At 44.8% G+C, this 25937-nt stretch overlaps 1 protein-coding gene across 1 annotated transcript in view; it reads right to left on the bottom strand.

Annotated features, from left to right (window-relative positions):
- Window positions 1-8855: 8855 nt before the first annotated feature.
- The window catches only part of ci (transcriptional activator cubitus interruptus), an 89999-nt gene continuing 72917 nt past the window's right edge, over window positions 8856-25937 (bottom strand). Inside the window, exons 3-14 of the mRNA XM_084608060.1 lie at window positions 25324-25437; window positions 24460-24642; window positions 22947-23128; window positions 22496-22717; window positions 21940-22089; window positions 20233-20397; window positions 18303-18560; window positions 16702-16890; window positions 13929-14094; window positions 12658-12762; window positions 10832-12038; window positions 8856-10780 (exon numbers count right to left, since the gene is read on the bottom strand). Of these exons, the coding sequence (XP_084464186.1) occupies window positions 9223-10780; window positions 10832-12038; window positions 12658-12762; window positions 13929-14094; window positions 16702-16890; window positions 18303-18560; window positions 20233-20397; window positions 21940-22089; window positions 22496-22717; window positions 22947-23128; window positions 24460-24642; window positions 25324-25437 (4499 nt within the window). The 3' untranslated portion in view covers window positions 8856-9222. The remainder of the gene's footprint in view (window positions 10781-10831; window positions 12039-12657; window positions 12763-13928; window positions 14095-16701; window positions 16891-18302; window positions 18561-20232; window positions 20398-21939; window positions 22090-22495; window positions 22718-22946; window positions 23129-24459; window positions 24643-25323; window positions 25438-25937) is intronic.

The raw sequence follows: 25937 nt of genomic DNA, 5'->3' as shown, positions 1-25937 counted from the left end.
GTCGTGCTAGTGTGACAGGCCCAGCTGTCGCCGCGCTTGCTGGTCTATAAAGGACAGACTATTACTGCACATTACCTAGCACTTTGTGGTAACATAGCCGTGCAAGTGTTAGACAACGAATATGTATACTGCCATTGATAGATGATACGATCAGGACAAGCGAGGTAAGAAACAATACAGAGCTAAAAGGCAGAACTTTCCCGTGTAAATAAGTTACAGGGACGTAAGAGCGAAAGAGCATTAGTCTTTAAATCTATTTCGCGATGCGACATGCTAACCCGTTAAGAGAGCTCTATAATGGGGAAATAATGTATCTTGGGACTCCTTACACATACATGAGGTTGGTTCTACAAATATAAAAAAGAAACTGCCCCGCCGGGGTGGCGCAGGGGTTACGGCGCTCGACTACTGTTCCCAAGGATGCGGGATCGAATCCCGGCCTCGGCGGCCGCCTTTCGATGCAGGCGAAAAGCAAGGCGCCCGTGTGCTGTGCGATGTCAGTGCACGTTAAAGAACCCCAGGTGGTCGAAATTTCCGGAGTCCTCCACTACGGCGTCTCTCATAGCCTGAGTCGCATTGGGACGTTAAACCCCACAAACCAACCAACCAACCATAAAAAGGAAACTTTCTGCTGTCATCGCATAACGCGCCCATGAGCATTACTATTTATTGACAAGCAATTAATCTACTACGAATCGTATTAGCATGCCTTAGAGATGAGTGAAAACCTGCAGCTGACCTAGCAAAATATCCCAGGAAAAATCAGGTGACGGTGCTATCATCGCGGCTGTTTCTTTTTAGAAGACAAGTCAGGACCAAGAATTTCAACATGTGTTGCCCGTTCTCATCGTTTTATCCCTTTTTTTTTCTTATGTGTTGTCTTTTTAGCAATGCAGGACGTAATGGACCAATCAGAAGTATATAATTAAAGGAAGAATATAGAGTAAGGCCTAAAGTGAGGAGACTGCTCCCGCGCCAGAATGCATCGCGGAAGTGTGTGTGTGTGTGTGTTTGTGTGTGTGTGTGTGTGTGTGTGTGTGTGTGTGTGTGTGTGTGTGTGTGTGTGTGTGTGTGTGTGTGTGTGTGTGTGTGTGTGTGTGTGTGTGTGTGTGTGTGTGTGTGTGTGTGTGTGTGTGTGTGTGTGTGTGTGTGTGTGTGTGTGCGTGTGTGTGCGTGTGTGTGTGTGTGCGCGCGTGTGTGTGTGTGAGTGAGTGAGTGAGTGAGGGGGAGGTGCAATCATAATTAAACAAGCTGAGCGGGAAATAAAATTTTGGAATTTAAAATAAATATACAGGGGAAATGGGCAGGGAAGGGAAGGGAATAAAAGAAAGACCGTTTTATCATGGGCGCTGCCATTTTGTGTATTTGGTGCCATCTAGCGGCCGAGTTGTGAACAACCGCCATGCTGGTATGTGGGGTTCCATCTCCGGAACAGGCTACAAGTAGCGGAAATTGGCATTTTGGAGCTTTTGCGTGCAAATTGTTGCTTTCTGAAAGTACCTAGCTGAAAGAAAAAAAAAGTTTTCAGTAGCAGCGAAGCCATTCGGTCAGAAATGACAAAAATTATGTTCCTGATCAGGTCGGCTGAAGGCTACAAGCCTGATTACAATTAGTGTGTAACTTTTATGTGGCACAGAGAGGCGGCGGCGCACCACTGGCAGTGATGGCAGCTTTCGATCTGCTTCTTATTCTTAAATGATTTCTAGAGACGGCTTACCGTAACAATTTGGGAAAGAAAGAAAGCGAATGTAGCCGTTTCATGTCACGTTTAGGAGCAATGCTAATCGCGCTAGATTTGTTGGGTCAACCGATCATTCATATACTCTTTACTGCTTGAGCGGCTACTGCGGAAGTTCCCACACCTCCACTGGGGTTCTATTCTTAAGTATCCATTTTCCATTTCGGATCCATTTACTTTACCCATGGCTACTTTCGTTGGGTGACAATCAGGCAGGGTGTTCAAGCGTCCACTACCAGGCAATCGGATTTCAGCATTGCCTACATGACTCAACCACCTGTTTGCCGGTATGTGCGGGGAGTGACGATGATCGACTGTCAATGGCGGGAGCACCTATCCTGCAATTTCTCTGACTGGGCGTTAGTTGCGTTTGTCTGACGCTGCCGTCATGCTGACATTTAAATACAAGATAAAATGGACAAATGATATCTATGGAATAGGGACCTTAAATTATGTCCCATCATGACCTCATCGAAAGTTGCTTTTGTCAACAATTATATAGTCCATTTTTCGACGCAAGGTTTGCTGACTGCAAGCAATCGCTGCTATTCCTATGATCATATTCCCATTTATTATCGGCAGCAAAATCTTACGAGATGCGTGTTTTCAAAGAAAAATTATTTTAGCGCTGTTTCACTAAATAAGTTGACAACCAATTTATTAGTATATCGTTGTCTTAAAGTGGGACAGGTTCTTTCATACTTGCATTAACCTCAGGTGACTGAATCGAAATAGTTCTTCTTAACCTGGCGGCATCTCGTAAATATTTGCCGCAAGGAATATCATCCGCTTGTTGCCCAAAGTTTGCCGTTGTTGCACAGGTATTCAGTTCTTCCGGTCCCTACTCTACAAACACAGTGTTTGGAACTCGCACGAAAGGCTGCCAAAGCGAAACATTTTCGGTTGGGGCTTGAAATTGTGAAGCTGCTCGTCTTCGCCCAATTGAGTGAGTTGCAAGTGGAACAGTATAGAGCGACACACGCGCATACCACCGCTGTTAATCTTTTATCTTCTGTTAATTATCTCCTTTTGGTTGTTAGTTTTTTGTTAATGCAAACAACTGAGTAAAAAAAAAAAAAGATTGCATTAACCGCGGCAGCACTTAGCAGCTAAACTGCGGCCGGCGAAAATGAAACGATCAGGGAAATGAAGGAAAGAAAGGGGCGAAAGAAGAAAGAACAGGGAAAGAGAGCACATCGCTCACATCAGCTAATCGGCTTAGATACTTAGCGGCTATTTAAGACACTCTGTGTGCAAAAGACTGCAACGTGTGCCCTTTCTCCGTAGAATGCCCTGCCGCCCCCGCGTCCCCACATACCAGACAGGAGGAGCCGCGCAGCGCATTCCGGTTCGAGACTATATTCCTCCTCGCCGCGAAAACGGTTGTGGTTTCTACGTGGTCATAGGCCACCAACCACCGCGGGTTCGAGCGTCGCGCGAGCCGACCCTCCAGCGGCACACACACACACACACACACACACACACACACACACACACACACACACACACACACACACACACACACACACACACACACACACACACACACACACACACACACACACACACACACACACACACACACACACACACACACACACACACACACACACACACACACACATACACATATTTACAAACGCACATACACACACATACGCACACACATACACATATATACAAAACGCACATACACACACATACGCAGTCACCGTGTAAAGGGAGCGCGCGAGGAGCTAGGCTCCCCTGCGCGCACGAAGTGACACGGAGTGCGCGCCGCAAGCACGCAAGGGCGTGCTGTGATCTCTCTCTCGCAGTGACCAAAGGGTTCCTTTGAGAGAGAGTGGGCAACCACCGCAAGGTACGCCTGTCGCGGATCGTTGGATCACGATCGACAGGCTCGAGCTTCGCCCTCAGGTACGACCCGGAGCAGACGAACTCGAGTACACACTGGTCTGCGCGGACAAAGGCCGGCAGACAAGAACAGTAGCGTACGCACCTTGCGATGTCTCGGAGGGGTCTCTCTCTGAGCTCCGCTCGGACAGTCGCGCGAGTGCGGCTGTCGAAGCGGTACCGTGTTCCCGTTAAAAGGCGCCAATGAGAACAGCCACTGGGACGCCAGGGCGGAGCTGTGGCCCGAACGACAGTGACAAGTCGTTCGAGCCCCTCTCCGCCGCCTCAGGCGGGAGAAAGGGAACGGGGAGAACAACTGGGAAGCGGGCGGCGGCCGCGCAAAGGGCAGCCGCAGCAAGCCCGAATCCCACACGGTCTATAGGCTCACCACCACCGACCGCAGCAAGGGGCGGCACGCCCATCGGAGACGTTTGTTAACTTTTTGTACCTGTTGGCGTCTTTGTTCTTTTTTAAAAATCCGTTTTGGTAGGCTTCTCCCAGAGAGGTTCTTCATCATCTCCGGCTGGCGGAATCATTCATTTCCTGGACTATATAACTTGGTTGAGATGGAAAGAGGAGCGCCCCGCCAAATACGGGCATGATTGAGGCACAGTATTTTATAGATTCTTATATTTGTCCCACGGTTTAATTTTTACGCGACAGAACAAAAAAGAAAAAGAACAGTGAACCAAAGGCAGGAGTGGCGCAGGACGAGAAAAAAAAAAAAAGACCGTCGGTCGCACGTACAACCTCTGATTTTCAACTAGTTAATTTGCCAGTTGCGAAGCACCAGGTACAACCAAATATATGTTGAATACGAGCTCTGTCTGCCTTTGGTTCCCACTTTGCGCAATATGAACATGAACATTTTAAGTTTAAGTTCGGAAGAACGATAAGCTTATCAACCTTGGATACAGACCAATCAGCTGACATTGTCCGTTATGTATGCGGTTTTAGGCAACTTAATAGAATCAAGCAAACATTTTACTATTATCGACAGAAGATCAATCAGGCTTTCGTAAAGGCCACTCGGCAATTGGTCGTATTCACACTATCAAATATAGAGAAATGCACTGAGCGAGAGGGCATTTGACTCCGTCGAAATTTCTTGCAATCAAGCAGACGTTGAGGATCCATTATGTAGATAGCCATAATTATGTGAAAGTAATGGAAGATATATCTACAGTCGCTGCACAGCAACCATAGTTTTCTATAAAAAAGCAATAAAACGCCAATAAGGAATGCGTGTCAGGCGAGGAGACACGATCTCCCGTGCTATTTACTGCTTGCTTACAAGGAGTATACAGTATATCCCGGCTATAACGAAATCAGATATGTGTAATTATTGCTTGCGCTACTCGCAGAATATCTTCTTGAAAATTCCTAGCGACGGACGAACACGTCATCTTTCTTGTTCGTCCGTGTCTTCAAAGCGCATGTATGACCGTTGACAAACATTTTTAAATGTTGCAAGTGCATGCGCTACTTGTACGACAGCGGTAAATCAGTCAAGCGGCGGAGTTGTGCTTGTTTGTTTACACCTGCCGCATTTCGATGCGATGTGTAAAGAAAAACTACGCCACTGTTGCTTGCCTTTATGGCATTTCTTTTGCGGCAGATCTCCACCGTCACTGTGTGTAAGTGGGGTTTTCAGAGCGCTTGTTTGTAGGCACAACGACTCGATGCAAAGGTCGATGTCCGTCATAGTTTTTATGCCGCAGCATGCATATCACATGGCCAGTATTAATCGCTAACCGCATGAGGCGACAATTCGCGGCACAGGCCGCGCGATAGCGTCGCGCGGTGGACTGAGGGCCGCCAAAGCATTGCCGCTCGTCGACGTCGCTCAGGTTCTGGGTTTTTAGAAAATTGCGCGTGTCGCCCGGAAGCAGCTCGCGAGGCAGCCAATCGCGGAAGGCTTTGGGTACTCAACTTCCATTCTGTTTTTTTTTTTTTTTTTTTTTTTTTTTTTTGCTATGTGAAGTTTATTTTCCTAGTCCGGTTTGAGCGAAGAACCTGGAGACGCTCACTTCGTCTGATACATGAGCGCATCGAGACAATTCAGTAAAAGCAATTGGTATAGTAGTAAACGAAAAAAAAAAAAAAAAGGCTAGTGTGGCTAAATAGTGTTAATTTTCGAAAGGAACAGGAGAAAGCAATTTCTTGCAATGCAAGTCTGCACCACAATCTAGCAGCGCGCACCGCTGCGCTGTAACTTTTTTTTTTTTTTAACGCGATGCGTTACAATAAAGAATTCATCAGTGTTATCGTATTTCGTGCTGTTTAGCGTTTAGAAACAGGATACTAGCTTAACTGTACTCCTCTAGAGCGAACTACGTGGCGGCGGTAACAGAAAAACGCTGAAAACGCGTCGCTCTGTCGCCGAGTCCCGCCGCTCCGTGCGGCGTGCACCAGCGGCAACGACAGGCCACGACCCAGTAGGTTGTGCGACAGGCGTTGGCGTCGTAGCGTGACAAATCGCCAAGGATTGTAACCTCATGTGGTAAATGTTGGCTCCCCCTTCCCCCCTCCCGAGACACCTCAGCGTTTCATTTGCCAGTGGCAAAAATCGTCTCAAGATTCACAACCGGGCCGGGAGCTGCAATCTTCTTCATACGTGCGCGCTACTGCGAGACCTACATATCTATAAACGATGACCTCCATCACCGCTGCGCTCGCCATGATAGTGATACAACCGCGATACCTATAGGCGCTGAAAAGTACGACCACCTCTCATGGTGGGCGGTGGCGTTTCCCAAAGCACCGTCCACAGCAATTTTGATGTCAATCACAACCTCAACCGCACATGCGCCACGCGACGCAAGACGTTAGAATCTAGCACCGTGAGCTTCAATGCTCTGATCTGACTCTACCGAAAAGTTTGAGAACGCGCTCGCATCCGAGGAGCGGCACCCATTCTTTTTTTCTTGTGTGTGTGAGTTGTTTTGGCGCCTTTAATTCATAATGTATAATGCACCTGGAGACTCGTTACTCTTTCTGGCACCTGGCGTGTGGTGACGCGCGGCGTGCAGGTGCCCGCACGTGCGCCGCGCAGGTCGCCATGCCAGATGTCTGCTTGCGCAAGAAACGGGCAGCAACTCAAAAACGTGAGCCATTACTTCACCAGACTGAAGGTGGCTCAACAGTGTGAAAAGTACACAATTCATTACTTCGGGACTCTAAGCACAAGTACCACATGGCTGCAGTGTTCGTTATAAATGGTCCCCAACACCTCAACCACGACCGGCTTTCGTGGCCTCAACAGATCGGGGCCTTTACATCAGGGAATGGCAAATATGCCCGATTAGCCAGCACGCAGCAGCACCCTATTCAAAACCATTCAATTTTGCACAGCTTGGTGCAGTTTATTCCATCTGTCCAGGTAACACCAAACTTTAAGATATTGCTATAAAAATGGAAGTTGCATCAGGTTTTTAATAATACTTAACATTGTTCAAAATGCTTACTTTCCAATGTTCTTATAAGTTATAAATTGACAAATATTTCATTATAAGCAATAATTTAAGAGCCCTAATAAATGTTATAATATAGGGTTCTGCACACTATTATGTTTGAATCTTAACTGCACAACCACATTACAAATATATTTCGCACACTGGGTTTCAGAAATGTTTAGCATTGTGCAACCAAATTTCAGTGCTCGCCATTGAATGCATGCAGAGCCACATTATTTTATTACCTTTCCTTATTGGCCATCAGCATCAGGAGCTGAGCATAGAAGCTGCATGTTGTGCTGTATTGTGGAGCTCAACTGTCATCCTCACTGTAGGTTTTTGGAGAGCTTTCAATTTCTGTTGCTTTACCATTTTCAAGAATGCTACGTTTTTGCTATTTAATAAATGCTAGAGGAAGGTTATTGTAACACTTATATATATGTGAAACGGCTACATTAGAAAATGACATTTAAAACATTCAAATAATTTTCAACCAAAACAAAAATGTGCATTGTTGCAATGAATCAGTACTTGAGAGAGAGAGAGAGAGAGTGAGTGTGTATGCGTGCGTGTGTTACAAATGAGAGCAAGTGACAGGGAGAAAAAGGCTAGTGTGATCCTCTTCTAGGTTGCAAACCAACAATGTACCCCTTTTTCAGTCACTTTCCATCCATGCATGAAGGTGTAGAGCTGTGACAACACTGCAGCTGGTGAGGCAATTAAGAATCCCACACACGAGTGCCTCAACTCTCTTTGCCTCATCTGGCAGCACTTTTTACGCGTGCTTGTGCAGCCAGCAGCATCAAAGCACTATGTAGCTGTCTTCTTTAATTTTACCCACCTGTTCTCTTTAGAACCGATTCTTGGGCAAGTTGGTATGCCATTTTTGAAGAACAGCGAGACTTAGACAAGGACGGATGTGTATCGTCCTTCCGTCCTCTCTAAGTCGCGCTGTTCTTCGAAAATGCCACCTGTTCTGATATGGTACATGCAACATACTATTATTAGCAATGCTTGCTGAAGAGCTAGTTGGTGCATGTTCACTTGAAAGGATGTAGTGCCAAAACAGACTGCACACAGAAAGACAGGAGAGGCACATTATTTTTCTTTCTGTGTGCTATCTGTTTTGGTGTTACATCGCATTGAGTGAACATACTATTACATTGTCTTGCAGTTGCAATGCTGTCACATGCCTCACCTGAAAACCCTCTCAAATTGTGATTATTTGATTGTGCCTTCTCGTGATGATTAAATGCCATTGCTACTTCATCCAAATGTACACTGGAAAGTCACTTTTTATGATCTGCAAACCAGTTTTACATGTCCACCACTGTGTAGCATATTTTTTCTCCACTTAGCTCTACCTCTAGATTATGAAAGTTTTTGTTATCAAACTCTTAAGGTTATTGTGTTACACATGTACAACAATCAGAACTTTTCATAATGAAATCACGGATTTGCACCACCCTTTACTCAAGCATTCTATTTTGTTTTAGCCTTCTTTGTTCTATGTTTGCAATCAGGGCACTTTGTAATGACTCACAAAAATTAGGACACCCTCCATAATGCTTGCTATAAGCCTGTCATGCAAACATGCATGTGTAGCCCAACTTACGGTGCAAAAATGTAACTCAGCATTTAAAGCTAAAGTCACTCTCAAAGCGAGCTGCCTTACGTACCTTGTGTATGCTGCAGAATGGCTGGCTGGTAAGAATAAAGAGCATGCAAATGACACTGCTAAAGAAGACAAAGCTTTGATGAATGGGGCAAACAGCACAGCTTTAATAAAGCTACTTCATTACTGGGACAAAACAAATAATTTATGAACTGCTGTTGCAAGTCTGTATACACAGGAATTGCACTTTTGTAAGGCAACATTGGTGACAACGAGGTGGCAGCAAAATGATAGAAGGGCATTAATGAAACATGGCTCAATGATACAAGAAATGCACATGCCGACTTCTTTGTACAGCTATTTACAAGTGCAACAGTACTTCCTGAGTTTATAAGAAACTATAGGAGTCAATATTCACCACAAGTCTGCTCTTCACGTTCAAGGCACACACACAAAGCCTGTTCAAGAGCTATGTCTTTCCTTCGAAATGCAGTCACACTAAAAACCACCACAGCTCCACTTCACTGTAACAGCTGCAGGCACTTTGTCTCTTGCATAAGGGACGACAGCGTGGCACTCATGTCATTGATCACCATGTTGCTGGTGCACAGGAGCGGGGAATGTGGGTGTGGTCTACTTTCTCTCGCACTCAAGGCCCTGGCAGGGTTGATGGGGTTTTGCGCGGTTGCCTTGTTGGGTGACACTTTGGGGGACGGCACTGTGCCACAGTTTTCCACCGTGCTTGGCTGCGTTTGCTGCTGCTGTTGCTGCTGCTTGACCTGTAGCCCTTCGACCAAGGGACACTGCTGCGCCTCCGACTTATCCGTTGTGCTCGTAACCTTGTTGCATCCGGGAGACAAGACCATTCCCACCTGAGCTGAAGCCTCGGGTGGTTGGAGTGCAGCTCCGGATTGCTGCGCAGCGGCTACAGGTGGTGCAGGCCCAGCCGGCTGCGCGGTAGCTGTCTGTGCAACTGGCGCCACGGGCTGCATCGGAGGAGGTGGCGGCAGGTCTTGAATCGCAGGTCCTTCGATGCCATTCGCGGCAGCAAGCTGCTGGCACTGCTGTACGTACTCCAAGGTGCGCCGATACGTGTCCGGAGGCATGGCAGCACGCGAGGACTGGCTCACACTGCGGCACTGTATCTCCGGTTGCGGCCTTGAGCAGTTGCTGCACCTCGAGCATTTGTGGTTGCTGAGGCTCTGGCTGGCTTGGCTATACTGAGCATGCTTGTCAAAGCAACTGTTCCTAACAGATGCTGGGTAGCTGCTGCACTGGTTACTTTGAGATCTGTGCAGGCATGCTCCCTGACAGCTGCTCGAGTGCGACGTTCCGTACGTTGCGACGGCTGACTGCACGGACGGCGTCTGCGGGGCCGGCGAAGGAGGAAGCGGCGCACTCATGGGTGAAGCGGGTGGGTGGCAGACTTGCTGGGGTTGTACTACGAGATTTGGTTGAGGCATGTGGACTGCACTGTTTGGCACAGCCCTGTATGTACCACGGCTCTCTTGGTACGGTTGCATGTGGCTTGCTTGGTATGCACCGTGAGAAGATGGCTGCTGATGGAGTGGCACATTTCTGCAGGTGGTTGCACCGCACTGACAATAGGTGGCATACTGTTGCTGCTGCTGCTGCTGCTGGCAATGGCTTGGCTGGTATGGAGGAGGAGGAGGAGGCGGTGGTGGCAGTGGCAGTTGTTGCACCTGGTTGTACGCTGGTGGTGGCATGTGCCTGTTCGCCTGGTGCAAATGGCAATCTTGCGGCAGATGTTCGTTTGGATGCTGTTGGTGACAGCAGTTGTTCACTGACTGGTTTTGAGCATGGCTATAGCTGCCCGAACACCCATGACGCTCTATCTGTCTGGTAGGTGGCATTCTCTGTGGGTCACCAGCACCGTGCCCGAACTGGCTTCTATCACAGTAACTAGGGGGCTGCACGTTGTAAGAAGGCTGGAAATTTGATTGCTGCTGCTGCTGTTGATGATGATGGTGATGATAAGGTACTGAAGTTGAGTATCCCGGCTGAGAGATGTGGCCCTGTTGTTGAACCTGTCCAAAAGGCTGCTGCTGCTGCTGCTGCTGCTGCTGCTGCTGCTGCTGCTGCTGCTGCTGCTGCTGCTGCTGCTGCTGCTGGTCAGGACCATAGCTGGAAGCTGGCATATGCATGTGCTGCGAGCTCTGGTGATTATGATGATGGTGGCCTGGAGACTGCGTAGCTTGGTTTGGCATTTTGCTGTGGTGGGGGTGAAGTCCCTGCTGGTGCATGCCAGAATGATGGCTAGCCTGGTGAGGAACTTGGTGCGGTAGCGGAGGTGGCATGTGGCCCATTGGAACAGTGTGTGTCTGCTGCTGCTGCTGCTGCTGCTGCTGCTGCTGCTGCTGATGGTTCTGGTGCTGGGTATGCCAGCTGTTGACAGGCTGGCATCCTGGAACAGCTTCCTGACTAGGTTGATAGTAGGCCTGGTTGCCTGCCATGGCAGCGGCGGTCTGCGCAGGCGGTGGACACGCACCGCTGCTACAACTCTTGAGCTGGGAGCCAACGGAACACGCACTGCTTGGCTGCAGGCTGGCCGTAGCTGCCTGCGTCTGACGGGAGTGCCTCGTGTAAGAGGAGTTGGAATAGCAGGAATGACTGTTGCTCAGGGGTCCACTGGCATTGGTCGCTGTGCAGTTCTTGTTGCGTATCTCGTCATACTGGCTCACACTAGACACAGCTTGACTCATAGCAGAGCCTGGTCGCTCTCTCTGTGCTAAGTAGTTGATGAGTTCGTCCGGTAACACCAGGTCATCTAGCTCTTCCACTGGCTTGTCGGTGCCGCAGTTGAGCGCTGCTCCCTCATTAGGATGCTGGTGGTCCCCGTTGTACTCCACAGCTACGGGTGGTGCACAGCTTGGCGCTCTGGCATTCCCTTGGGTGCCGCCGACCTGGGTACTCTGGGAGCCGGGAGAGCCCAGCTGCGACTGCATGCTTGAGGAATCTTCCTGCTCGTGCAGCACTTCCATGTTCTGCTGCGGTGTCACTGGTGGTAGCATCATGCTGGCAGTCATGGCTACATTCTGAGGCTGCACGACGAGGTTCGAAGTGTTTGCTAGCGTTGGTATGTGTACTCGCCGGAAATGAGTGGAGAGGCTGCTGATTGGATCGTGAGCCCTTCTCGATGAGCAGCCGCTTGCGATCGGGTCACAAGAGGAATTGGTGGCGAGGCTGCGTGACGCTTCACTTCCAGTTGATGCTTGTGGGCTTGCGTCAGAGCACATGCTGCTGTAGAAGGAGCTTACCGTGCTTGTACTGCTGCCTCGACGGCTTATCAGCAAAGTAGTCTGACGAGGAATGCAACCTGAAACATGATGGCGCATGTGTTTAGAAAGACGCCTAATTCACGTGGTAACGAAAATACTGTCGCTGAATGAACTTTTACTAGCCACAGCTGCATAAGGGCAATGAAGTACACCCCGGCTATGGCCCCAGATCAAATTAAACCAATCCTGAAATCTCAGTACTCGACAGCCTTTACATTCTGCTTGCCGCTTAAGCCAGGCACATTGCGCCAAGTAGCCAAAACGCCATAATCACTGAGCCAGTGCACAAGGCAATAAACGTTTAGCTGCTCACATAGATTCACATTAACACTGCAGACTAAATGTATGTTATAGATAGCAAAACTTTTAACTTCACAAGTACTCGACTGTCTTTGCCACAAAACACGCTTATTTGTGCAGGTTTACTTGTCACAAACAATGGAGTCTCATTCCAAATTTGTTTAAACACTGTTTTACAATCTTTTTTCTTTTTTTCTTCATTCTTTCTTTCTTGTGTGCGATAGTTCCTGCTTTGGTACAAAATTCGACGCTGACAAATCACCAAAACTTTGTACAAGTCTCTCAACTACTTTTTTCATGCTTCTAAGTTCAGATAAGACATTAGTTGTTTAGTGACATGAAGTCTGAATGCATTACCTGGAGCCTGAACTGGATTTCCAGAGCTGCATAGGTTGGCCAAGTTCTTCTGGTCGCCACTGTACAATTGTCGGCTCCCACTGTGTCGATGTAAATGTGTTCCTCCTGCAATAAAAAAAGAAGAAAAAAAAGCTGGTATCAGTACAGCGGAAAAAGCACGACCAATTGCTCGAATGCACCCTCTACTCATCTCTTGCCATGATATCACAACCTGTTTTACAGAACAGCCCTTACACCGCACAGAAATATTTTATGTTCCATTTGACTGTATACAGTCGTTGGAGCAAGAAAAACCACGCTTACAAAATAAAAAACATTACTATTAGCTGATACATCAAATAGTGCTTGTCATTTGTATAACCAAGTTCGCAACTGATAACGTTGGCTGCAGTCTGCTGCCCACAGATTACATAGGGAGACAGTGGAAGCAAGTGAATGCCTGGACTGTACAAGCTCAGCTAAACCTCTTCACTCGGGGCAACGATCTCACTGCAGATGCAGGATGGAATTTATTCCCGTTCATGGGCCACTTCTTGCTCATAACATCAGCAACTGCTAACTTGAGATGTGTACTGTGCGACTGTCAATTGCAGTTTGGGTGATGAGGAAGCCGCACGCTGCTGTTTGTTGCTTGTGGCGAACATCGCACGACTGGCAATCGCGGTGTCAGCAATGCGTGGGCATTGCCTGAGCATCCACGGCTTTCATATTTATATCATCCGTAGTGGCACGGAAGAATCTATAAATAGCGTCAAATCCTCCTGTTCGTTGTGCACAATGCACTCTGGCTAAGGTGTTTTATAGATCTGTATTGTCATGAAATTCACATCAACAGTGATTGAATACTCGTTAGCCGGTGCAAAGTTTTTTAAACTTGGCTGCACCCCGCGAAAGTTTCGCCACTGTTGGAGGAATGTCTACGATAGCAAAGCTCACATGTAGCACACTCCAGTGCAATAGAAACCTTTTATGTCGAAGGCAGATTTCATCGCTTTCGTAGTATTACATGCAGTGCTAATCCAATGATCCGTCTCCGTAAGTAGCTCAAAAGAACTGGTCCTAGAGAGAAGGACACAAGGTGAGAGTGCATGCCCATCACCACCATTTAGAACTGATTGCAACGAAAACTACAATGTAAGAAAAAGTTGCACAGACTTTTCTCAATTTTGTTATGTGCACGTTCAACTATAGTGTTTACATATGTGACTTTATCTCTTCATGACAGCCCCTGGTTAAAGCAACGATCCAATAAGTGGGAGCTAATCACTCACCATTTTCACTAATGTGTGGCCCTGGCATGAAAGAGCCTGCACTTCCAATGTTCTTGAACGGCGCGTGGAGTTTCCCTCTGAGTCTGTTGTGGGCATTCCTCTCGGCTTCTGTGTGGTTGCCCGAAGATGTCACTGCGCAAGTTATTGCTGCTGCAAACTCGTCGACCTGCGTGTGAAAGAGTACACGGTAAGGATCACTTCGCCGCATTGACTGAAAACAGCAAGAAAATGTTATGCACTTTGCCACATTGACTGAAAACAGCAAGAAAATGTTATGCAATTTCCTCCCTTTTTTTTAACCTCTTAAGGCACCAAATGCTCTTCAAGACCACATTACAAAGCAGACTTTGTGATTACACATCAAGATTTAAAGCAGTGCGCAACAACTGCTCTGCATTAAATAAAGGATATTCGGGTCTCCAAGAACCAACACATGTGTTAAAACCTTTTTGCAGTCTACATTCGGGGAAACAAAATCATATAGTACACGATGAAAACCAGCAACTGTCAAGTCACTCAGGTAACCATCCGAGGATCCTTTGAAACTATTGAGCTCTAGAATACGTCAAGTACCTGCTTTTAAAGGACTATAGAGACCTCACCTCAGCTGTTTATGTTTTCTTTATAATTAAGCAAAAAACAGTAAAATACATGAGTCGCCTTATGGTATTCACCTACAACCACTAATTCATTTAGAATTAGATTTCTTCCCTTGTGCTGTTTCTGTTTCGTGAACTGAACGATGGCTGTGACATGTAAAAAGTGCCTAGTGACCAGCTCATGCAGCAGGCTGGCATAGACATGAGTGATTATACAGCAGTTTCGTCATGCCTCATGTGAACGGTACACTTCTTGCCTGTAACAGTGTAAATGTTCAGTTTCTCAGACTGAAACAGCATCAAGAAGAAATTAATTATAAATTATTAAGCAGTCGCCGAAGATACCACAGGATGATGCATTAAAGGTAAACTGAAGAGATTTTAGAATTCAACTAAATTAAAGGAGTCGAATGTGTGAAGGCTAAGGTTAATTCATGCCAAGCCGTTTCGAGCTAGCATTTATATTCATGGCGTAATCGCTAAATAAATCTATTTCGGCATTCAGGCTTCTCCGCAGTACACGGTGACAAGTGGGGATGCTAGTGATGATATAATCTTTAGAGATGATGCATTTCCAACGCGGAAGCGTTTGCTCTGAGGAAGAAGACCAATCAATGCCAACGAAGGTAAAGGTTGCGAGCATCATTTGGCGCATCGGGTGACTCGCAGAAAGAATTGGGCGAAAGGTGTTGAAACTAAATGTCACCCATAATGACGTCATTGTCTAGTTTCACCACACTGCTGCGGTGTTGTGAAGAGAAGCCTCAATTTCGCGAATTTAATACTAGGTTACGTCATATGGTAGCGCAAAACCATTTCGTGAGCTTAATCTACAGCTTTCATATATTCTAATGCGCGCATTTCGGGAAAATGTCAAAAAAGCCTTTCAGCTTCCCTTTAATAATAACTAATCCCTAACGTGTCACTTGAGATAAGAAAACATGCCAGCAAATACTTGGTGTTCTCTGTACTCCTAAGCGATCGCAAAGTTTTGTATGGATGACAACACCAAATGAAGCCAACGAGGCATATGTGTCTGATATATAAAATTAATCCTGCTTGAGCTAAAAGACCATCTGGACAGCACAATGGGGGAGCGGACTTTTGAAAAGAATGAATGCAGATTTCTTCTACTATTCTTTCTTCTACTACTACTATTACAGTTAATTGTATGACTTCTAAAAATGTTTCTTCACAACTCAGCATATTTTTTTTTACCAACACACTGGCAGCATAAAACTCCTGTTCAATGACAGAACATTCCAGATTGTACAGAGCTAGAAGTTTATATAGCACGATTATTGAATATGTATTATCTTGGTCTCTGGGGAACTGAGTGGCTTTCAAAAAGTGCTTGAGGAACCCGTGTCTTAGCCATTACTTCTACCTGACAGACATGCATGCATACAAGTGTATGGCGATCAAATAAAACGTCCATACTCAATAAGTAATAACCCGTCTTGCAGGGAAGCAGCCAACTACAGTAGACACTCTTTAACACAAGCTTGAATGACCAGAAAACCTGTCTTATGAGAAGTTCACCTTGACAGAAGTGCACCTAAGAAAGGCTTGTGAGCCCGCTGGCTGCATCCAAATATATGTTACATGAAAACGATGAAGAAAATAATAGCTTATCAGTGGGTTGATAACTGCAAACTCAGCATTTATTTCATTCTGCATCAAGTGAGAAGACCGAGGGCATGAAACAAGCTCACGCTATCCTACTTGAAAATAACATAAGCCTATAGTTTTCTTTTTCTTCAATCTCTTTTTCTCTCACTGTATCGCATCCTACAATGGCAGCTATTTATATTTTTTCATGTGATGTGCACGCAATACGAAGGTCTGGACATGTCAGATTTCCATGCCAGCATAGATGTTAAGGTGACGGCAAAAAAGTACACTCCTCAAAGGCAGCTTCCTTGCCATTTCATGCAAAATGTTTTCTTCCCACCACAGAAGCACTTTGTATATTTTGTTCCTTGAAAGTGCCACGAGGGGTGCCGCTGTGCAGAGTCACCAGGGCTCGCAGTTGCTGTGACCTCTTAGGTGAATTCTTTTTTACATTAAGTCCGGTGTGAAACCAACCAAATGGATTTGTACAGTTTACCTTATCCAACTTTGTCTTATTGGGAGTCTACTGTACAAACAATTGTTTGAAAAGGATGCTTTACCTCAAGGTCTGCAGGGTCCATGACATCCCAACCATTGTCATTGGTGTCGAGGGCTTCCAGCTGACCACAGGTAGTGGAAACACTGTTGTCACTGATAGGGGCATCCAACGACCCTTGATCAAATGAGCCCAGGCCATCTGTGGTGCTTTCTTCACACGGACTGCTGTCGTGCTGCGGTGAGCCTTGGTCCTGAATTATGAGAATATAATTGCCATTAAGTTCCAACACCACATTAGAAAGAAATGTAGCCAGGCGGTTCCAAATCTACAGCTCTGAGCAAGAGTGGTGCACTATAACATGTAAAAGCGCTATAACATATGTATAATGCTGAAAAGCATCGCAAATACAATGAAAAACACAGTAGTGTGCAGCATGCATCACTCTTGCTTCCGATGGCAGTTTCAAGATTTTCCACTTTTTAAAATCCTTTTTTTTTTTCAGCTAAGAAAGACAATAGTTGCAACCTGCTGCTAATGTTGTCATCTGAACAAATGTAATCTACAAAGTGTTCAAATTCCAGAGGTTGGTTAGTATCCTTCATTTCAGCTGCAGCCCTTCTTATCTCAGGCACAAGTGTATTACTCGAATTCCAAAGGTAATAACTATACAGATAAAGAAATTTGGATGAATCTGATGAACCCACAAAAGATCCCGCTTGCAACAATGTTATACAGTTGAGCAAAGAGGCCACAGCTTTATCAAATGTTTTCTTATTACAAATGAGAGTGATGCTACTTTCAAATATGCATTACAGCAATGGCATAGTATTTTGTCTTGGATATAAAACTAACACCTGTGGCCAGCTCAGTTAGAGCGAACGAAGAAGCAACCTAAACTCGCCCCAGAAGTCGCAAAACTAGCACCTTCCGGCAGCATTTAGAAGAGCCCTCCTGTGAAAAGCATGAGCTGACACCAAGAAAGCAATAAGAAAGGCAATATTGAAACTTATAGTAGCCACCGGCAAAGTGTGTGCCAATAGGCTACAAGGTATGTCAGTATATGTGAATGAGTCTCGGCCGCAGAAGCAAAATGCGGAAGCCGAAGCATGGTAGGTACGAGACGGGGCAAGCACTGAGAGCGAGACTCAAGGAATGGAGACAACAAGGTGACCATCCATTGGTGGTCTTAGACTTCAATCGTAGTTAGCAGCATACATATAGGAGATGCCTAGAGTAGCTCGTCAGTAGCAATGGTTTCGGTGAAGAACACGCAACTGCTCTGGAGGGCTCAGAGAACAAACACACCAACATGAAAACAAGTGCGTAAAAAACATTTTGCTTAAGGAATAGCAAACGCGAATTTTGTCTGGCTTTGTTTTCTTGACTGACGTAAGAGAAGTGCACTCGCTGTGAGCTTCAGATACAGCATATGAAATTTGTGCGACTGTCAGGCTTGTTATATTTGTTACTATACTTCGGAAAACAAGGTAGAGAATCAGTACACAAAGATTATTCTAAAAAGAGCAAAAAAAGAAGGAAAAGAGAAAAAAGAAAGGAACAAAAAGAAGTGCACAAAAAGATTGGATAGTTTCAAATGAACCACTCTACTCAAAGACACAAAAGTAGAGTTGCATCCAACTTTAAACAAAAAAAAGCGCTCACCTCTGACTTGACGCTGGGACTTGAGACGCTTGCAAGCTTGCTGGCACCATCATCGGACCGCGGACTGCCTTCGCTGCTTGCAGCTGGGTCCATGCCGTCTCGCAGGGCTCCACTTCCATCTCCAGGGCCTCCCTCGGAGCCCTTGTGCTTTTTGTTGGCATAAAACTCTGCCCCATGTACAGTCTTCACATGCTTTCGTAACGAGCTTGGATCCGTGTATCGCTTGGTACAACCAGGAGCCTTGCACACGTAGGGTTTCTGAGGAAAAGACGTGGGACACTGTCGTTACCGGCCCTCACTCAAATACCTGTCCCGTGGTCAAGCTACTCTAATTTCCGTTTTATCTATATTCGAATCAGACTTATCACATGCCAAAACAGTGGTACGTCTGTATTATATGCAAACAAGAGTTCCAAAGTCGCAAACTGCGTAGGCACCTCCGGTAAGATGTTAGGCGTGAATAAAAATCAGCCGTCACTAGACTATTTACACGGTAAATTTACAAAAGAATGCGATGCATATGTTAGATGACAAAATGCAAATATGAAACACAACAAATGGTTAACATATGCAATAAACAAAAAACATAAATTTACATAAAACCTCCAGGAGGCAAATTTTCAGTTTCAGTTTAAAATGTTACAAGGATGACAGAAAGAACCCCGGTATGCCAACAATTTTTGCTGAAGAAAGATCAGGAGTACGAACAGTCATGACATGAATGAGCCCAAAGAAATACTAAAACCTACTTGCCCACATTTAACACCACAATAAAAAGACTTTGGGTTTTCCCAGGCCTTAAAAAACATATAGAGGTGTCACTGTCCTTTCTATTTTTTTAAGGCTTGCTTTAGCCACGAATAGAATGGATAGAACTTGCTTGGCTCGCACAGTGTTCAGTTAGAAAACGTGGATTTAGCTACAAAATTAGGACTTGCGCCACTGTCGAAGTTATTAAAGCTCCATGAAAATCTACAGCGTGTATATATGAAGATAAAAATTGTACCGTAATTCATTCTATGAAATACTTATGCACTATACAAGTTTTACATAAATATGGCCAGCTCCGCTCTCAAGGAGCATAAATTAAATTTATTTTAGCCATTTGTTTGCCATTTTATCATTATATCAAACATCACAAAATCATCTGTTTTGGGTGCATTGAACCTGAAAGAAAAATTAAAAATTTGAAAGCAGTTTTTCTAGGGAAATAGCTATGGGTCTACACCCAAATCTGTGCTTTTAAGCAAACACAGTCCAGGCCGGATTTGACATTCAAACCTTTCAGCATTCCAATTAAACAATCAAGCTCCAGGCATTCTTCTTATAAACTGCACAAAACTATGTAACATGCATCCAAATTTAGCTGCATAACTGCTTCTGGGTGTACTGCAGTTGCTTTGGGCATTGGCTAATGCATTAAGCTGCACAAATTTTCTCCTTCAAGGTCACTAATAGCCAAAAATAAGGCTGCATTTAACTCGTACCATTTCAACAGCTTCACTGCCGCAGCTGCTTTTCAAATAAATTTTACTACCACGAGGGTAAGACATGAGAAATGGCCCAGTGTAGAAAACATTAGCCATAACCAGTTTGTGAGTAGAGAGCAAACACAACAGCATTTTTCGGTGGTAGCGAAGGACTAGCACATATTTATTTCCGTTTTGCCTCAGCATACCAAGGACTGCATAATTTCAGAAGACCACTCTAGCATGAAGCTCTATGTCAAAAAGCGCAGGCGTACGGTGACACACAGTCACTTTGAAAACTACCAAGACTGATGACACCATGAAAACATTTTCTACTGTGAAGTGATAAATATTGCCCATCTCCTTTCCTGTCTGAAACTAAAAACAAACAACAATGCACTCCGAGACCCACGGTACAAGATATGGACATAAACCGGCGACAAAGTGGAGAAGATGCCCACCTCATTGGAATGGGTACGATTCTGGTGTTTGGCTCGGTCCGATGCATTGCTGAAAGCCTTGGTACACCCCGGGAACTCGCACATGTACGGCTTCTCACCAGTGTGTGACCGTAGATGCGTCTTGAGGTTCTCCAGGCGAGAGTAAGCTTTGGAGCAACCCTCAAACTGTTTGGAAGCAAGGCAGAAAGAAGGCACTTCGCTTCAGATAACAAATATGACCCCGTACACGCGTCTCAAGAACTATATTACACTATATTATTATTACACTATATTATTATTATTACACTATATTAAAAAAAAAATGTTAATCAGAAATGTAAGCTTAACCCAGCATACCACCAGACCTCTTCTAGCAACTGGAGTTGCAGCTAAACAGATTTTTTTAAAATGAAATGAACACTACTTGTTCTCAGTCTGCAACTTGCTTGTAAATTGGGAACATCTCTGATCAAACTGAAACCACTTGAGGACCCACACAAAATGCAAGTTTCTACAAATACTCGTAACTTGGCTCTACGAAACACAACAAAAGCATTTTTTTTTTAGCCGAGCAAGACAACGAGCAATAAGGCAAGACAAAAGGATTAACAGAAATCTAACACACAGTCATGGTCGATTTACACTTCAGATCACAGAGATGCCAACTGCTACCACTGATGTCAAGCAGCTCTCAGAATATGAACTGATATGGAGCGAGGCACTGGTACAAGAATGTAGCTACCAGCAATGTTTAGCCATCGTTCCATCACTTTAGGTTAGTTAGTCTGTGTTTGACTGCATGTTGCCTATTTACTATCACAATTAATGAAGTTTTGGTCTCCAAACCAAATTCACTATGGTCTGATATGTCCTTCTTTTCTGTTGGAAAAGTTCTTTCAATGAGGCCCGTTTTATTTCCTACACTCTCAGTATCCTGTGCTGTACCATCTCCAGCTCCACAGCAGCTACACTCTCAGTATCCTGTGCTGTACCATCTCCAGCTCCACAGCAGCACTTCCAGTGAGTGAGCTTTGGATACAATGAGAAATGTCATTTGTTCAAATGGATATGGTCACAGTTACACAGCTACCAACATGAGTGACTCACTAATCTAGTATATTTAAGTGAGTGTGATGAAAATTATATGTAATCTAGGATTATGCAAGGTGAGACATTCACATAACTGCCAAAGATTTTCTGCATCTGTGCATTGCATAATATCTAAATTCACGCATGCCTCAAACCTGACCTTTCCTTTAGCCTGTGGGATTTTTGGGTTAATCATGCTGTGAGACTCTTTCACTATGGAGACACAGATTAACTGAGCTTGGGTTTTTTGAGGGGACATGCGTCACCATGCTCTGCTTTGTGTGCATATTAGGCTGGAAGAGACAAAAGCTTAGACACCTGGTTTCCTCCTATGCCACACTGCGTGCTATACAATATGGAGTCCTATAATCGCAACTTACTACAGTGTCTCCTATAATCGCAACTTACTACAATGTCTCCTATAATCGCAACTTACTGCAGTGTCCCCTATAATTGCAACTTAGTGCAGTGTCTTCTATAATCGCAACTTACTGCAGTGTCTCCTATAACCGCAACTTACTGCAGTGTCTCCTATAATCGCATCTTACTGCAGTGTCTCCTATAATCGCAACTTACTGCAGTGTCTCCTATAATCGCAACTTACTGCAGCGTCCCTTACACAAAGGGTGGAGCACTTACGGTGCACTTGTGAGGTTTCTCTCCCGTGTGACGACGCATGTGCACAACCAGCATGTACTGCGCCTTGAATGGTTTCTCCTCTCGTGAACACTCTTTCCAGTGGCATACAAAGGACTTCTTGTTGCCATGGATGTGGTCGTTGTTGATGTGCTGCAGGCAAAGGCAATCATGTTGAACACACCGACAATAACTGCACATTTCAGCCCACCACACCCAACCTTTGCATTCCCTTTTTATGTGTGCATACGTTTGCAATATGAAATTCTGAAAAATCACAAAGCACATAGCAGTACAGACAGCAGCATGGACTGTTTCACAACTCTAACTTTCACCATTATATTACACAAGACATTAGACAAATGCAAATTTAAGACTGCATCAAAATTTCAGAAATAAGCAATTACGTTCTAAAGCAAAATTTTCAATCATTCATTGGTTTCCCATTGCTGCTTAGGTACCAAAAGTGATAACATAAGAGATGGAATTCTTAACTCTGCGTTAGACCCGTGCAAGGCAAAACATTTGCACTGGCGTGAAGGCACACGGCACACCTTACCTTGACCAGGTCATCCTGCGTGGGGAACTCGCGAGTACATTCTTTCCAGTGGCAGTTGGTCTCAATGAAGTCTCCTGGTTCATCTTTCATGTCCCCTGAGCCATCTCGGTCATCGTCTACCGATGCACCATCCATTTCCTTCTTGACCCGTCGCCGTGCCTCCTCTGTGTCCACCGTGCTGCTCACAATGTTGCTTGCTGTCTCCCGTCCACTGGCAACATCCTACAGCACAAGGTGCTCATATCACATAGGGAGGACAGAGCGACACAAAAAGTGCGCAACAAGTGAGTTTGCCAGAAAAGCCAGCTGCAAAACTAGAATGTCTTTATGTCAAAACACAATCCTCGGAAAAGAGTCCAACAAAACGTAAGAGAAATTTATTAAACTGGAATGAAGCAAGCTTATTCTGGTTTAGCCTCTCAGCAATCTCAAAAAAAGAGCGTGCCCTCACCTTTGTGTCGACTTTTCCTGGTGGGGTACCCAGAATGACTGGTGCAGGCAGAATTGTCTGAGGTGCGAAGGCTCCAGCTCCGGGCAGCAGCAAGGGCCTCATTAACTGGTTCAGTTGATGCAGCTGTTGCAAATGGGAAGCCACAGTGGGCGCACCCATATTCATGGCTGGACTAAGTGTTCCTGAGGAAGAAACAGCAATAACAAAACGATGAGCTGATGTATGCATATTCAAAAATTTGCATGAGAGAAGGGAAACTGAATACTGAAGGCTGGCTGAAACTGTGAAAACGGATTTTCAAAATCGACTGCATAAAGCTCATAATGAAATTTATGGATATGAAACTTTCTAGCAATCTTGCAAATGAATGCACCCTGCATTAGAGCATTAAAATAGATTGAAAATTCTACTTAGTACAAGTTTCTTATTCTTACTTTTCTCGAAACGTGCCATAGATGTAGAGTGAAATTTTGCGGGAGTAAACACAGTCATTTTGCACAATCCCGACCAGAATTATTTAGTCTATGCAAAAAAATTGATTGATCATGTTCTTTGTGTTTTTTTCTTTCTGCTGAAATAAAACTGTCACCACAAATTTACTTTGCCTATTTGTTCTAGTTGCGCTCGTGTAAAATTCACTGGTTGCTATCTCTAGGAACTTGTTTGCTAACACGTCATAGTTTATCGGGGGGAAAATACATACACTTACAAAAATGTAACTTTAGGAAAAATGCACACAAAACTTTTGAAACTTTCCAACTTTTTGCTTGAGATCACCATGAGAAAGGATGAAAAAGCAATTATTAAAGTATCTAGTAATTATTGACAATATGTTTTCTCAAAACATTAGAAATTTCTTATCAGCAGGCTGTAAATGATGCAAATATGCAAACAAGAAAAATGCAAAAAAAGGCCTCTAAATGCACCCGTCTATCTACTATGTCACCATGAAGGCATTTCTGAGATGGCAAATGCCTATGTGTAATATACTTGCTGACAGCTAGAGAATAACTATACCGGTTGTAAAATATAGCAACCATTCTTTTTAACCGGTATTCTCTCTTGTGCAGCCTAGAATTGAGATTGAAAACATGATGCAGAAATATGGAGTCGTAAAAAACCCCATAGAGTGCCACTGCACAGACATTACTCAGTGTAGAATTTCAAGCACTTACCAATCAAAGTTTTCCAACGTGAAAGCGTAGCAAAGGAGGAGAAAATATTACATCAGAACAAGCTTCAACCAAGTCAGGTTCTTGCAACTTAGTCACAAACACAGTACACAGGTAGTTCACATATGACTGATTGGAACAAGGCCAAGTCTGCAGTAACCTGCAGTAACCTGCAAGCACCAGGAAACTTCAGAGCAGCTTCCCAATATGAAATCTGCACTTGAGTTTCCTGTATACCTTGTTGATAAAGGTAAAATAATTCATGTATGCATGCAGTGTCCGTTTCGCACTCAACACAGCGCAAGATCGAAGAAAAAGCGCAAAAAAAATTGGAGTTTTACCCGCTGAAAGGTGACCATAGGAGCCACTGGCACTGGAACTCCGAGAACCATTCATGAAGGACACCAAGGAATTTGGGGACAGGCGGATCATCGAGCCGATGTCGAAGGTTTCCGAGTAAGGTGAGCTGGAGAGCGCCCGCTTGCGGCCTCGCGCTCCTGCTCTGGGACTAGCAAGCCGGGACCCTGCAGAAACATCGTGGGACGCCAAACCATTGTCAACAATTAGCACAAAGGTCAGAAAATTGATTACCACAAAAACTACGAAAGGTGAGCAGATATTCAAAAGAAGTCCGTTCCAATGAAAAAATTGACTGCGTACTGATTTGCGAATGTGCAACTCGCTTCGCATTGCGATTATGAACATCGAAAACCTGCTACAAGCCACCAGTGGCAACCACGTGCGTGCAGAAAATGATTCTTGTGCATGTTGTTCTCATCTGACCATCACTAAACTGGAACCATGACGGCAGTGCGCAAACCATTGCTCGTGTTCCTGTATTCTATCTACAACCTACAAAAACAGCAGTTGCTAACTATTGGCCATGGTATACTGCAGTTCAATTACTCCGCTGAACAGTAATCGAAATCAGTTCTTGAAAACTGACCATGCCAAAGAAGCCAGAAGTATCAAAATTCCTGATGTTTCAATCTGGTCTGATGCTGAACTTTTTATTCATAAGTAACCAGAACAGTAATAAACAGCAGGTAACCTTCTGTCATAGAGGAATTCTGTGTGATGGTTATTGCAGACTTGAGTTTTATGAAACTATAGTAACTCGCCTGGAAATACTCCACCATGACAGTTGTGCACATGCCAAGCTTACTCAGTATGATGAAGCTGTTAATGCAACTGAATTAACATACCTTCAGCTGAGAACGCAATGTCTGGTGTGACGGCTGCGCTGGCACTATGGAAGTCCATGAGGCCCCGTTGGCCAATGGCTGCCATCTGCTGGCTGATGTAATCCATATGGAGTCCTGAAAGAGTGAAGAAAAGATGAAGCATTGGTATGACAATGATTATCACAACAGATGGGAAGACAATAATAGTGATGATGGTGCTAGACACTTGTCCAGCAGGTGTGTAAAATGCTTACTCGCACAATCCAAGTACCCAACACTGGCAGTTTGTATGTTGGTGGTTTAAATAATTTTCATATTTACAGTGATCAACAACAAATATTAATTTCAAATTGAAAATGCTTTATAATTCTCAAGAAACACACCACTACAAATTCGACGTTGATGGTCTATGCACACGGACAAGGGCCACATAGAATGTAGGCACGATGAACATCAATAAAAAATTCACACCAAGGACAAGTTTTAGATTGAGTACAGTTTCTTCTTTTCTTTCTTGACAACATCACATATTCTGAATGCAACAATGGTACAACCAGCTCAAGAGGCTCCTTTGCTTCTACAAATGGAACTCACCTGCCTTTCCACACCGATTGAGTCTCCCACTTTCAGGAGAG

The sequence above is a fragment of the Amblyomma maculatum genome, chromosome 6, assembly GCF_055883805.1.
Source record: "Amblyomma maculatum isolate TAMU_Amacu chromosome 6, ASM5588380v1, whole genome shotgun sequence".
NCBI lineage: Eukaryota > Metazoa > Arthropoda > Arachnida > Ixodida > Ixodidae > Amblyomma > Amblyomma maculatum.
The sequence above is the reverse complement of the archived record's forward strand: the minus strand, read 5'-3'. Positions and strand labels throughout refer to the sequence as shown.